At 42.2% G+C, this 14,616-nt stretch overlaps 1 protein-coding gene across 2 annotated transcripts in view; it reads right to left on the bottom strand.

The window, feature by feature from the left end:
* PPP3CA (protein phosphatase 3 catalytic subunit alpha) overlaps positions 1 to 13,329 on the bottom strand; it is a 277,450-nt gene extending 264,121 nt beyond the window's left edge. The window contains exon 1 of one of the 2 annotated variants that reach the window (XM_016159034.2): positions 12,770 to 13,329. In XM_016159034.2, coding sequence (XP_016014520.1) covers positions 12,770 to 12,827 — 58 coding nt within the window. In that variant the 5' untranslated portion in view covers positions 12,828 to 13,329. The remainder of the gene's footprint in view (positions 1 to 12,769) is intronic. The other variant, XM_016159033.2, reaches the window with a different exon arrangement.
* Positions 13,330 to 14,616: the final 1,287 nt, after the last annotated feature.

Raw genomic sequence — 14,616 nt, 5'->3', positions numbered from 1 at the left:
AAAGCAGGATTTAAATGCAGGTTTTGTCACAGAAAGACTCAATAGATACAGAGAACAAACTGGTGGTTGCCAGATGGAAGGGAGTTGGGGGGTTAGGTGAAAAGGGTGAAGGGATTAAGTACAAATTGACAGTTAGAAAATCGTCACAGGGATGTAAGGTACAGCATAATGAATATAGTCAATGATGTTACAACTATGTATGGTGTCAGATGGGTACTAGACTTGTCAGGGGGATCACTTTATAAATTATATAAATGCCTATTATATATGATGTATATCTGAAACAAAAATAAAATAATATTGAATGTCAACTTTAATTGAAAAATAAAAATTATTTTAAAAATTAATTTAAAAATGTATAAATGCAGATTGTATCAAACCATAAACCTACGCTCTTTCCAAACTGATGCTGCCTCTCCATCACTAAAAGTGCTGTGTAAGGAAGTGTCCTGAGGGGGCACTTGTTAACCATTTAACATTTTCTGGAAGACAGCTGAACTAGTTTACTTTTAAAGAATCCATGATTCTCTCTCATATACCTGGCTCACAGGTGAGCTATCACAGCCACGGAATTCCAGATATAAAACGCTCATCATTACTTTTGCAGCACTTTTTATGCCACCTTCATTTAAAAATAAGCCCACATCCTAATGATGTGCCTATATATACTACACATACACAAAATAATATTGGTTTCATTTATTTTTGAAAAAAAAAATGAAAGTACAGTCTATGAAGATAGTTAATGACTCCCCTTTCTACACTCCACAGCATGTTGCATCTTGTGTTATTAAAATAATTACAACTTACACTGTGATTTGCTTTCACGCCCCTAACTCCATGCTGGACAGTAATCTTTAAAGATTGCTTGCTTTATTTTAAGCCCTGAGAACAAAGCATAGAGCCAGGCAAGCGGTGGGCACTAAAACTGATGCATGCATGGACAGGATGGGAGGAGGAACGACTGATAAATGAAGGAAATAATATTTTTTCAATGGCCGTTTTACACTCGATAATGGATTTCTTAATCTAATTGACCAACTGGGATATTATATCATACTTGAGGGGAGCAAGATAGAAAATTTAGTGATACGAGAGACATGGAGTTTAGATTTAAAAAGTGACATGAAAGTTCACTATCAAAAAGGCTCTTGACATACAGGAGTTCCCTGGATTCAATGCTACCCAAAGGCAAATGAAAAATTTAGTTAATTCGCTGAATTATTTTTTAAAGATCGGTTCCTTCTGAAACTTCAATCAAAGGCAGCCAATCTTATCCTAAATAAATAATTACTCATAGAATTTCAGGCATGGCCCCTGGGAGATGTTCGAGGACAAGTTTCACAGAGTACCTTGAAATCACCCCAGAGCTGCCTACCTATATGTTTCAAGATTTACTCAATCTTCAGATCTGGCTAGCAAAGCTGTATTCCCTAATCTCAGGTCTCAGTCTTTTTTTCCTATCAAGATGAACATGACATTACATTTACTTGCACAAAACACTAACATGAGTACACCCAAACTCTAATAAATGTTCATGGAAATCAGGCAAACACTGCCACAGATTACAAGAATGTGCAACTTCTACTGTGATTAAAGGCATATTGGTAAATTCGAGACTGCCAGTTATGCAAAATGCCCACCATTACTTTCCTGCATAAGAAAACACATCAGAACACAAGTGAAAGTACCATTTTAGGGTTGAACTTGAAGCCACCCTAGTTTATACATAGATATGTTGAAATAAGTTATTTGCAAACTTCTGTATGTTATCGGTAGCTGTTAATGCCTCACAGCTGAGTGTAACACAGAACTGTGTTGTGACACCGCAACTGGAAGTCACTGACCTCTTTCAGGCCTCAGTGAAACTTAAACTAGTTATCAAATTACAACTGAACTCACTGGGTTAGCCAAATTCAATGGCCTCAGGAGCTGTTTATCAACAACCTTCTAAGACTGGGTGCCAGAAGGACGAGCAGGCAGAAGAGGCAGGTTCAGCGCTGGTGAAGTGGGTGCTGAGCTGCCTTCATGGTGTGATTTGAAAGTAAACGAAGGAATTATCCTGTCCTCAATTCCCCCGCTAACACCACCATGGTGTCATGTGATCATGCTATCTTGGTTACTTTCCCGTATTATGAATAAAAGCAAGCCCAATGAAAACAACGCCTCTAAAAAGTCACTGTTAAAATGTATCACTATTCGGTCTTTCTGGAAAGTTCCTCCTTACAGAGCAGATTAGGTATTTGATGCCTTAAACCTCCAGAGGAACTGGAGAAGATACAATTGACGGGAATTTCCATAACAAGGTGATGAGGAGAGCATCGGGACAGCGGCAGTCCTCATCCAGCCAAGGGACACCATGAGACGGATGCTAGACTGGGCCACCATGAAGGGCTTGAGTTCCAAGAAGTCTACAGGTTAGCAAAAGGATACCGAAGGGCAAAGCAAGAGTACTGAAGCATCCGAGCCCAAGGTGCTGAAGGTTCCTCACAAGGAGGCAAGCCAAGACGAACCTTTGCTCACTTCTCTGTTTTCAACAAACACTGACAACCTGACACAGTGTAAAGTAAGACTACTGGGATTGAGAGGGACCCTGAAATGATGCAATGTGGGGAAGAGCTAGAAGGCTTAAAAACATGAAAGTGGCTTTTAATATCAAATAAGTTCTCCTGTGGAAGACATGTAAGGTTCATTTTATCGAAGTCTATAGGACAATGCTAGAAACAATAATTGCGTATTTCAGAGTATCCAACTGAGGGCAAACAAGGAAACAGTCTGGCACACAGAAATGGCCAGGACAGGACAGGAAGCCTTAGGAAGCAGGGAGCTCCTTCTCACTAAACGTGTCCATACAGCAATGGGTTTACCATCCGTCAGGGATGCTGGACAGGGGATTCCACACTGCAGATGGCCGGAGCTAGGTTTCTGGTGCACCTTCCAAGTCTGAGTCTGATTTGTTTAGCTTAGGCTCAGACCTAAGCAAGCGTTGAGAGAGAAAAGATTCCCCCCATCCCTGTATGCTCAACTCCCTCTCCCTAGTACCTAATCAGAGATTGGCTCTGCTCCAGATAAGGAGATAGATTTCCAATATTTCCAGCTTCAAATCTCATAATTTTAGATATAGATCACATTTACAACCCAAATAAATGAAGATCATTTATTCTCTCAGTTCAGAAGATCCCCACAATCTATGTCAATGTTAAATGCCCTTGACTGGATAAAAAGAAAAGTCACCTAATTCCCTGATGCTTCCAAATAGTGTTCTCGTACTCTATTGTTAGTGGTGATAGACATGAGTGTGATTCACTGTGAAAGAGACTTTTTAATACTTGAAATCTATAGTTGAATTGCCAGTCAACTTTTTCTTTTTAAGACTGAATAATCTCTCAGTTCCTGTTGCAATTTAAAGTCCTTAATCACTTGGGGGTGGAAGGGAGACCTTTTTTTTAGTATTTTAACATACTCCAAACTTTCCACATGTTTCTGGAAGTACAAGCAGAATTCTGACCAGAAGTCAAAGCAAGAGAGATTCCCTCCTGGCTGCTGAATGCAAATTCAAAGAAGTTGACAATAAGATTTTATGTAGAAAACTAGTTTCTCTAGTCTTCAACCCCTTGAAAAAAAAGTACTTCTGCGCAAGGGCCTACAAACCAGAGTTTGGAAAGCCCTGGCCAGCCTGCTTTAATGGGGGCCACCTGACCATGTCTGGGCTAGTGCAGGTTCTGTGGGACTCTGTAAGAACCAGGCTAAGAGCAGGTGCCTCACCATACTTGCCTCCTGTTGATGTGGATCCCAGGGCCGGCTTTTCTCAAAACATTCACCATGTAGATGGATCAGGAGAGCTGACTCACAAGCAGCCTGTATTCATGCAATGGGCCTCAAGGTCTTTTATAAGTATTACACAGACACCTCATAGCTGAGCCTGCAGTATGTTTTATATTTCTGTTCTGATTCCTAATGTATAAACTTTTATTCATTTACATTTATAGATTTCTCTAAGTAAGCAACAGAATTATAAGATCTAATCCGGGCCTCCAAGATGCTTGTGACAAAAGCTTTTCCCCAACCTGCTATTACCACTAATCTTCCTAAGGTAAAAACCATCACCCACCTTTGAGAAGATTGACATATACATCCTTTGACACTGATCCATTGAAAACCAAGCACTCCCTGGGTAAGCCATTCTTGCCAACTATGTTTCTGCAGACTTGCTATTAGGCAAAAAACATAATTCCAATAAATGAAACAGCATTTCAAAACTTTAGGACGAAAAAAAAAAAGGACTGGCACTTACAAATCAAGAAACTCATCAGATATTTGTGAGCTGCCATGATTTAAGATCCACAAAATTTCAAAGTAGAAAAGAACCCCACAGTTTAGAGATTAAAATCCCTCTTATTCATTATCTGTTATTTCATTCATTTAACAACCACATACCAAATACCTACTCTACAGCAGGCACTGCACAGGGGGCTAAAGATAAAAAGATACATGGAACCAGGCCCCACTCTCCTGGGCTGCTTCCTGGGGAAGAAAGGCAGACAGGCAAACAAATCATCACAGCAACATGCTCTGTTTGAGACGTCCTCTGTGAGAATGAAGAAACAGAGTATCTTTACTCCAAATGAAGGTACCAGGAGATGTGAGTACCAGTGGAAATGACATTTGAACTGAAGATTAAATACTGAGAATCAAATGAGAACTGTTATCATGCCAATAATCAGACCCACACAGAGAAGATATGCATGTATTTTAATTTATTAGTATTAAATATTCATAATAGACCAACAGTGTCAGGTTTAATAAAAAATTGTAATTACTTTGTAAAAAGAAAAATAATAATAATAAAACAAACTTGAAATCCTGACTCTGGTTCCGTCATTTTAAGAGAACGTATTGTGCTTTTAATTTGAAAAAATAGAACAGCGTACAAGATATTTAAAAACAAATATCGAAGGATGGCTTAAAGCTCACTTAGGAGAATATAAAGAGTCAGCAGAATTGGTGCCACTTTTTAAAAATTTCTCACAGCCTATGTAACTTCCCATTGGAGAGCATCCAATGACGTTCTGGGGGCCAGATCAGGGCAGGAGGTTATACTGGAAAAGGCTGCATTTCTGGATTACAAAACATTACAGAGAATGATAAATTGAGATATAAACTAAGGAAGAGGATTTTGTTTTGTTTTGTTTTGTTTTGTTTTGTTTTCAATGAAATTTGCCAGGTCATTTTCTTTTGAAGTCCAAGTGTGGACAATAATTAAAATATACAAATCACCCAATAAATCAAACACTGGGTGATTAACATATCTTTTTGCATTTTTCAAAAATTGATCAGCCTAAGGTGAAATACAACAAAAACTAAAAGAAAGCTTTAAAGTTCAAGCTAATATGCTAAGTTAAAAAGGATTTAGCCTTTTAAACTCAAATGGCAAAAAGCCAGTCCAAATGACCAAACAACAAAAATGCTTTCAAATTGTGTCACCTCCTTATAATGCCTCCTTCTCATTAATATAGCTGGAGAAAGAAGCATTCCAATTAACCGGTTACCATATAGAACCATTTACAAAGGATCAAAATTCAATATAATACACTCAAAATAAACATACAATTTGTCTCCTTTATTGCTTCAGGGGCATGTAAAAATTTTTGCAATGCCCAAATCATTCAATAAGAATTTATTCAGTGCATAACGAACAAGGCACTGGGCTAGGCACTACTGGTTCGATGACCATACTTCCCAAATTAAAACCTTACATACACATATTAACAATTGTTAAATAATTTCCAAGTATATGCAGCTACCTGGGAGACACAGTTTAGAAAATGACATACCAGAATTTCCAAAACATTCTAATGCTACATAGAGACAAAAAAACATTTTAAATCAGAATAGCTCCTCCCCAAAAAAGGAAAACTGGGGTTATACAGACACTGAAGACACTCTTTAAGTATTAGAATCTTAGAGCTGATGAATTTTTTTAATTTAGCTCCACATGAATAAAAGTCTCTCTTTGAACATCAACCATCATTTTTCTGGTTTCATAACTGTAGAAAGTACTTGAAATTAACAAACATTGTAAAATGGTATGTCATAATCTGGAGGTAGTTGTTAACATAAACCTCTTGTATCTCCTTGTTTTTCTTTTTGCAGACATGTGCAGAATTTCCAGGTACAAGAGACAGAAAGAGAAGTTCATAGAAGTCAGATAGACAACTTCTTAAAAAAGAGTCATAATATACTTTGTTGTGAGGCAAAAGCATGAATTAGGGGCATAAAAAAGAAGAAAAACACAAAGTTCTTCCTCTCTCTGATCTCAATAAAAATCCATCTAATTTCAAAAATGCAGCATTTTAATAACTGATCACTGCTTCCTCAGTCAGGGTTTGTAATTGTTTTTTTAATAGTAAGACTTCAACTATACAAATGTATACCCGAGTATACACTTGTAAAATGGATTTGAGACCCAGCAACAAGTCTAGGTCCTCAAGCCGATAGTCCTTCTGATTTACGCCATTATTAAGAATACTAACCATGGAGGAATATGAAATGTTTTATTTGACTTCTTATATGAAATAAAACTGAAGGCCTGTCAATGAATACAGCCTGTTATGAATATAGGAGTTGAAAATATTACAGAACAAAATGTTAAAAATGCTGAAAATGTCGAGACAACTAAAGACAGTCTATAAACTGTCTTTATAAACTGTTTCAGAGCCCATATCATTCTCACCTGATGACTGTATTTTTTTTAAAAAAAAAAAAAAAAAGGAGTGGAATGCATAAAAGCGATGGCTGATATTTTTACTTCAGCTTTCTCTAGAAATAAAAAATCCTCAAACCAGAGCAACAGTATGGGTCATTATCTGTAGTTTAGATGAAGAGGCTTAAAATAACACCCTTCCAAATAATAGTAAATAACACTCCTTAAAGAGAGTATGCTATTTCTATTTCTGTGTATATATTTACCTGAACAGAAGACAATGCTTAACAATTTCCCTTTAGTAAACCACATGCCAAGCCCAAACCAGATTATATTTATCATCAGAATTTAAATTTCTAAATACAGAACTATAAAACTTCTCCTAATAAAACTATCTTATATATACGTTATGATTTACAATTCAGTAAAGCAAAATTAGAAAAAAAAATGTTATCTTAAATATACCAAAAGAAGTGACAGTTTCAAAAAGATTTTCAAGAGAGAAGAGCATCTTTGCTACAGTAAAGATTTGCTTACACTTACCTGTATGCTAGTCCCACCTGTGACTGACAATTCTCTCTATTCTGCCTCCATTTCTCCAACTATAAAATAACACCATAAGCCACTGTTGTACATCCAAGGTATTCGTGGATTTCAATATTAATGATTCTGACTATTTTTGAGTGACCTTGAATATACATCCACACGTCATCATTTGTAATTCTGTCTCAACAGCGACTGAACTGCCATGCCTACACGAGTGGCCCAAGTGTAACCATTCAGGCTCTCAGATCCCACTTAATGATCAATCCTCTGGTTCTCACAAATGATGACGAGTATAATTACTGCATTTTTATGTATGGTAAAAGTAGCCTGTGACATAAAGTTGTAATGACATAAAGTTATAATTCAAAATCTCACTATATCCCTCTTGAATATCAAGAGAATGTTACACCAGAAAGTTGCTGAAAAAAATTGACAAAATGGTTTTTGAGTACTTATCAAAATTCCATATCATGAATCATCATCAGTCTTTATAGTTACACAAGTGTCCAAGATCTTCACAAAACTTTCAAAATAGTAATTTAATTGGATCTGCTAAAATAGCGGTCCACAACCTTTTTGGCACCAGGAACTGGTGCTCCTATGAGAATCCAATGCCTGATGATCTGAGGTGGAGCTGAGGCTATGATGCTAGCGCTGGGGAGCGGCTGCAACTACATATGAAGCTTTGCTTGCTGGTGGCTCACCCTCCTGCTGTGTGGCACTGTTCCTAACAGGCCATGGACCAATACAGGTCCACGGCCCTGGGGTTGGGGACTCCTGTGCTAAAAGGAGAGTATGTTTAGAAAAAAATGCTGTTTTCCAATGAGGTCACTCTAAATGGATTCTTTATTTGGTTTCATAATTAGTTTCAACTTTGCACATGGCTGACACAAAAAAGATAAGGAAAAACATAAGAGGCCAATTATAAAAGTTATAAATATACAGTATATCAAAATCATATTTCATATCTCTAAAATTACAAATAAAAACAGTTAATAGAGACACAAATAGATTTTTAAAAGCATAATATAAACAAATGTTAGAATAACTAGATTTTAAGGTATTAACTTTTTGACATTTTAACTAAATATATTCAAATAGATTGCTCATTTAAAGGTTCTGCCCCACAGATCCCAAAAAAACTATTATTGACGGCATTTTTAAATCATTGCAATTTCTCTGAATCCCAGTCTCAACTGTTGCTTTAACGCTTAATTTTACAGAATGTTCTGAAAACAATTCATTTGTGTTATATTTACTTTATAGTGACAAACAGATCAATTTAACTTGTAATTAACAGCATTAATTTGCACAGTTCACTAAGTCCTAAAAAAAATTTGTTCTCAAATATATTAACTATGCCCAAATCGTGTTGTTTATAGTATTAATTATACTAGCGGACCCCTTTCTCCACATCACTGAACACTGACATTTAATCATAATAACTTTCAATTAATGACACTGAATTAATGAGGTTTTACTACACTCAAATGGAAAACCAGATTCATAGAATAACTCAACTGATGTTAAGAAATGTTCAGTAAAATAAATTCACAATAAGCTCTTCTTAACAACCGCAAAGAAACAGTATTAGTTAATACTCCGTATTTCTGTTTTCTTTTTACTTATTACCAGTCTCGTAAGCTAGAAACACTGGTGGCTTGAATCCTTACTTAATATTTTACTTAGATACCATCTTCTTGCTTATATGATCTTAGATATCTTACCAGAACTTCCCTATGTGTACTTTTTCTACACAAACAGTACATAAGTTGACAATGCACAGAAAGACAGCTCCTTTTCTGGGACTCCCCATAGTAAAGAGCAATCTGACAAGAAGGCCCTACCCAGAGTCTTTGAGAAATTTCCCACAACTCTACCCAGGAATTTATCCCTTAACAACCTGCCATGGTATCTGGAATTTCTACCATTAAAATTAGTTCAGGTAAAGGTAAAAATCCCATTACAAAATACTAGGAGATGGGAACAGAGGTAAGGGCAAGAGATGTAACAAAATAACACAATGGCCACATACAGTTTAATTTCCTCCAAGTATTTAGCTGTCATGTACCAACGTTCTACAGCCAGAAGGAATGCTAGGGCCAGATGAGAAGTTAAAGGCTGGAACAGGCAAGAAAAAATGAAGAGAAGCCTAAGTGTGGAAAAAGGTCTGTGGAGCACCACTGCAGGAAAAAACCAGACTACGGTTGGGGAGAAGAGAGGAGTAGCTATTCTATTTATTGCCCTCGGTCTTTGTCCTTATATTATGTAACATTTCTTTTCTAAAAATGTACAAGAGTAAATGAATCAAATTATTCTGATTTCCAATAAATGGCATTACTAAGATGTTCTCTCTGAATTTTTATACTTTCCATTATTTTTATCCAAAAACAGTCAAAATGAAACAGCACTAGTTCTGCTAAATGAAGTAACTTTTTTTGAGGTAATCTAAATGAATGCTTTTCATCTCCAATGCTGCCATTCATTTCCTTTCACTTTTAAGGTTTAGAAAACTGATCAGGGTCTCTAAATACACTCTAGAAGATGCTGCAAACCTGAAACATTACACAGTTAGTTGAAACAAATTCAACCTACCTTTCTAAAGTTGCATTCTGGAAGTAAAAGTCAAGAAAGCTGCCACATCATGGTATTACTACAAACACAACCACAGCACAGCTTTATTTGTAAATAGCAATTTGTAACAAAAGCCACATACTAATGAAGATAACTATAAACAACAGCATGGCACGCCATAGTAATAATGATCCAAATAGGTCTTACTTCTCTGTGTAAGCAAATACCTTTACCTGTACTTGGGTAAAGGAGAGAAAGAAAGTGTACGAAACACAGAAACTTCCACAAGGATAATTCCTTTCCTGATTTAAAAAATAAGTCAATCAATCTCAGAGCACTGAGATAAAGTTCTAGCAAAATTTAAAGTCAAGTCATGGTTTCGTGAACTGTCATATCTTTTTATAAATACGAAAAATTGTTTGGTAATGTTTTCATCATACATGTACTTTTTATTCACTAAGCATGTGTATATACATATTCAAGGGGAACTCCTATTTCATAGTAGATTGATCATCAAAACAGATCATCTCAAGTAATTGTAAAAATCATGCAAATGACAAAATGTTGCATCCAACACTCGATGCCTATTAAGCCAAAAATATAAAATCTGTAAGAAAACATAAAATAGTGACAATGTGTCCACCTTAAAAATCAGAACTCCTCAATAAAACTTTTTTCTATAAACAAGATTTCATTGTTTCACATCACCCTATCAAAACAAAAGCAAAATTAACTTTTCCTGTTTTGAACCTATTACCCACATTTACATTTCAATTCTGCAACAATATGTAAAACAATTTTTTATAATTATGGATAAGTGTGCATACTTATAATGTAAAGCCATTTATAATATATATATAATACAGCACTAGAAAAAAAGTCAGACAAAATAGCCATGCAATGGTTGGAGGGACTCTCACATTAACTGGTAAAAATACCAAGCCTGAATGTATGAACAAACATTTTTACATTCATCAATTGATAACTTTACATTTACATTAAGAATATACACTTTGTGATTTAAAACAGGGAATGTGATCTTGTGTGTGCAGGAGTATTTTTTAATTGCTGACACATTTACTGCTATCATTTGAATTGTAAGCTTTACATTAATTATTTTGAAAACAGGTGCTCTTAACATACAGATTGGAGTTACATCTAAATTTCACAAGTTAGGGAGAGATTTGTTATTCTAATAGTTCAGCAAAAGGTCTTAATAGTTTTAAATGTCAATAAAAGCCCTTAATACAAACATGGTTCTTTTGAATGAATGTGAATTGACCGTTACAAGAGGATCCATGCCTGCAGAAAGAATAGCTGTGCATCTATCTCTACGTCTATTTCCAGTCATTTTTGCAGATATATGTCCTTATTTTGATGGGTCTATGAATACTGCACTGAAGCAGGAATGATTCCAATATAACCAAACAAAGTAAGATATTTTATTCTTTTTCTTAAAAAAGGAGACCATATTTCCTCCAACACCACGAGAAAACACACACAACTTTAAAAAACTGAGCAAATGTGAACGGAGCAATGAACAGTTCTGAAGCCCCAGAATGACTTCTGTTATCACCATCTTTAGGCTGCTGGGTTACTTCACCTAAGGGCTCATGATGCAAGCGACTTTATTGCTTTGCACTCTACTTGCATGTTCTGGCCACATTAGATACTATCTCTATCTCTGTTCTACACAAGCACACACACACACACGCAAATACAAACACACACACGCAAATACAAACACCCGCCAGCGTTGCTTCCAATTTTAGAGGCCCGCTCTGAGCCTAGCCCATACCCAACCCAGCTCTGCTCTGTGTCCTGACCCCAGGAATGAGGGATACTACTTAATCCTGGTGGAACTGTTGTCTCATCCTTCCAGGATTCGTAGGATGGTTCTTCCCTACTCCACCGCGGAATAAAAGGACGGCGGATGCCCCAGTGCAACGGAGAATGAGACCACTGCCTGTCCCTCTTCCTCGTCCTATGCATCCATCCCGACTTCTCTCTGCCGGCAACCCCAGAGCCAATCCCGCCAGGAGTAGACGATCCCAGGCCCAGGGAGAATCAAACGGCCCATTAACAAGGAGATGACAGGGACACCGAGAAGCGAGCGGGGCGAGTTCACCACTGGGGAGGTGTGCTCCACCTCTGGGGAACCATTCAAGAGCAATGACAAGTCCGCGGGGGAAGGCTGGGGGTGGCGAGGGAGGCTGGAGAGATGCTTTTCGTGTCTTTTCTCAGGACCTGCGGGGGAATCCCGCGGTGGCGGCAGCGGGACTCTCGGGTCGTTCCCGGCCTCCCGCGCGCCCCTCGCGTCCCCTCAGCCACCGGCTCCGCCTGAGGCCGCCCCCGCCCCACGCGGAAGGCAACGCCGGGCTCCCCCCACGCTCTCCCTCTCTCTCGCGAGTCCTGTGCAGGCCCTTCCAGGGGAAGGGGGAGGGGGCGCGGAGGGAATTGCTGCAATCGAGCGCCGAGAGAACCCTGCCCTAGCCAGGCAGTCGGTGGAAAGCCACAGCCACATAAAAATGCCATATTAATTTTTTAAAAGCCATAAATCACCCCTCCCTCTGCAAAAGAAAACCATAAACCCGATCCTATGCAAGCCTGCGAGCAGCCACCCACTTCCTATTTCTGTCACAGCAGCTACACCCTGCCAGCAACCACCCCCCGGGCGCCCCCTCCCGCCACCGCCACCCCCGCAGCCACCTTCCCGAGGCTCAGCCATTTGCCAACTGACGCCCCCGTAAATAAAAATGCCCCAACTTAAGGCTGGGTGGGAGGCGTGGGGTAAGGGCGCGCGAGGGAGGGGGTGCGAGGGTTGCACAATATCCTAGAAGGTCCGTGGCTGGAGCCGGGAGAGAACCCAGGGCGGGGGAGGGGAGGCAAGCTGCCCGGGTGCCTGCGGCACACGGTGCACCCCGGCGCCCGCGGCGCGCCGCTTACCTTTCACCACCCTGTCGGTCGTCGACAACTTGGGATCAATTGCCTTGGGCTCGGACATCTCCAGCCGCCGGGGGACAGCGACGCGCTGCTCGTCCGTCCTACTGCACACCCCGACCGGACCGGCGGGCCAGACACTAAGCGCCGCCGCCGCCGCCGCCGCCGCCGCCGCGCTGCAAACCGCTCGGCTGGAGGTCTGGGCTCTGAGCTGGCTTTAAAGTTACTGCCTTCTCCGCGCGTCCCTCCTCCGCCGCCGCCGCCGCCAGCCCCGCCGACTCCGCTCTGGGGACGCGTGTGTGGTGGTTATTTATTTATTTTCTAAGCACGCCTCTTGGTTCTTCTTTTATTCTTGGGGAAGGGGGATGGGGAGGAGAGGCGCACACACGAGCACCCACCCTGGCACGGAGACCGGGCACCGCGGAATGGAGCCCCACGCGCGCACACTGCCGGGATTAAGACCGATCACATGGGGAGGGCCGGGGGCGAGGGAGGAGAGGCAGGGCCGCCGATGTCAGTGCCGCCAGCCGCGCCTCGGCGTCCCCGGCGGCGGAGAGGCGCCCGCCGCTGCCGCTGCCGCTGCCGCCCCACGCCGAGTGCCGCCGCTGGTCCGCGGCCGCCGGAGACGTCCCGCCGCCGCGCTCGCCCGCGCTCGGCTCTGCCTCCTCGCGCTGCTCCTTCACTCACACAGGCACGGCTGCGGAGCTCGGCAGACACAGTCCCGGGCGCACCCTACCCTCGGCCGCCTTCGCCGCCGCCACCGCCGCCGCCGCCGCCGCCACCGCGCCCGCCTGCGCCTCCTCCCCTTCCTCCTCCCGGCCCCCGCCCCCAGCGCCTCGGCAGCCTCCTCCTCCCCGCCGAGCCCGCCCCGGCTCCCCGCCCCGACGTCGGAGCTGCAAGCGCTTATTGGCTGGCACACGCGCCACTCTCCGCCAGGTGGCGGCCTCGCCGTTGCGCCCGCCTCCCGCTCCTCCTCGCCGTCCCCGCCCCCCGCTCTGTTTTCTCCCAGCTGCCTGTCCAGCGGGCCTGCCGCCTCCACCACCCAGTCCCTGCTCAGGTGTCACTGTTGCTGGCAGGCCGGGATTAGGAAAGGAGCATAGGCAGGGGGCGCGGCTGGGAGGAGAGGGGCTCTGCCAGGCCACCTCCAGCCCCATTTGGCTTCCGCCCCTGGACCCCACACACACACCCGCGCCGCTTTGGCAACCGTGCCTTGTCGGCTGGGTTAAGCCGCAGTGTGAGTAGCCAAGTGCGGAGGGTGTCTCCGGGTGTGTGCGTGGCCCGCGAGAGGGCAAGAAGGGAGGAGGCCGTGAGAGGAGGGAAGGGGGTGGGGGTGAGAGGCGACCGAGACAGGGAGGAGGAAGGAAGAGCTCGGGGAGTTCCGCGGCCCGCGGCACAGCTGCTGTCGCTGCCGCAGCTGTCCAGGGAGAATCGCCAAAACGGCCACGAATAAACAACTTACCTTGGGAACCGGGCTCCGCCTGTGATGGGCATATAGTTGTGTTTTGCTACCGGGGCTTTTTTGTGGGCGACGTGGTGCTTATTAATGTTTTCTACTCATACCTCCATACCTTCCGAGGAGGGGAACGCTCCCGAGCGTCGCCGGCCGGGGACGTGGCGGAACGTGCGGAGCTGGGGATGCAGGAGCTGGCTATCCAAGGAGGATGGGGACGGGACTCAAAATGACCCCGGGCAACTCTGAGTCACCGGGGACAGCCCTGCTGATCTCCAGGGAGAAATGAGGGAGGAGAAACACCGAAGAGGGTCGCCTTTTTTCTGTGCTCACAAGCACACGCAGCCACTGCTCAGGACTGGTAACACCGTACCTCCCTTCCCTGCTCTTTCCAATTACCCGG

The sequence above is a fragment of the Rousettus aegyptiacus genome, unplaced genomic scaffold, assembly GCF_014176215.1.
Source record: "Rousettus aegyptiacus isolate mRouAeg1 unplaced genomic scaffold, mRouAeg1.p scaffold_m13_p_10, whole genome shotgun sequence".
Taxonomy (NCBI): Eukaryota; Metazoa; Chordata; class Mammalia; order Chiroptera; family Pteropodidae; genus Rousettus; species Rousettus aegyptiacus.
This window is presented reverse-complemented; position numbering and strand designations above follow the sequence as displayed.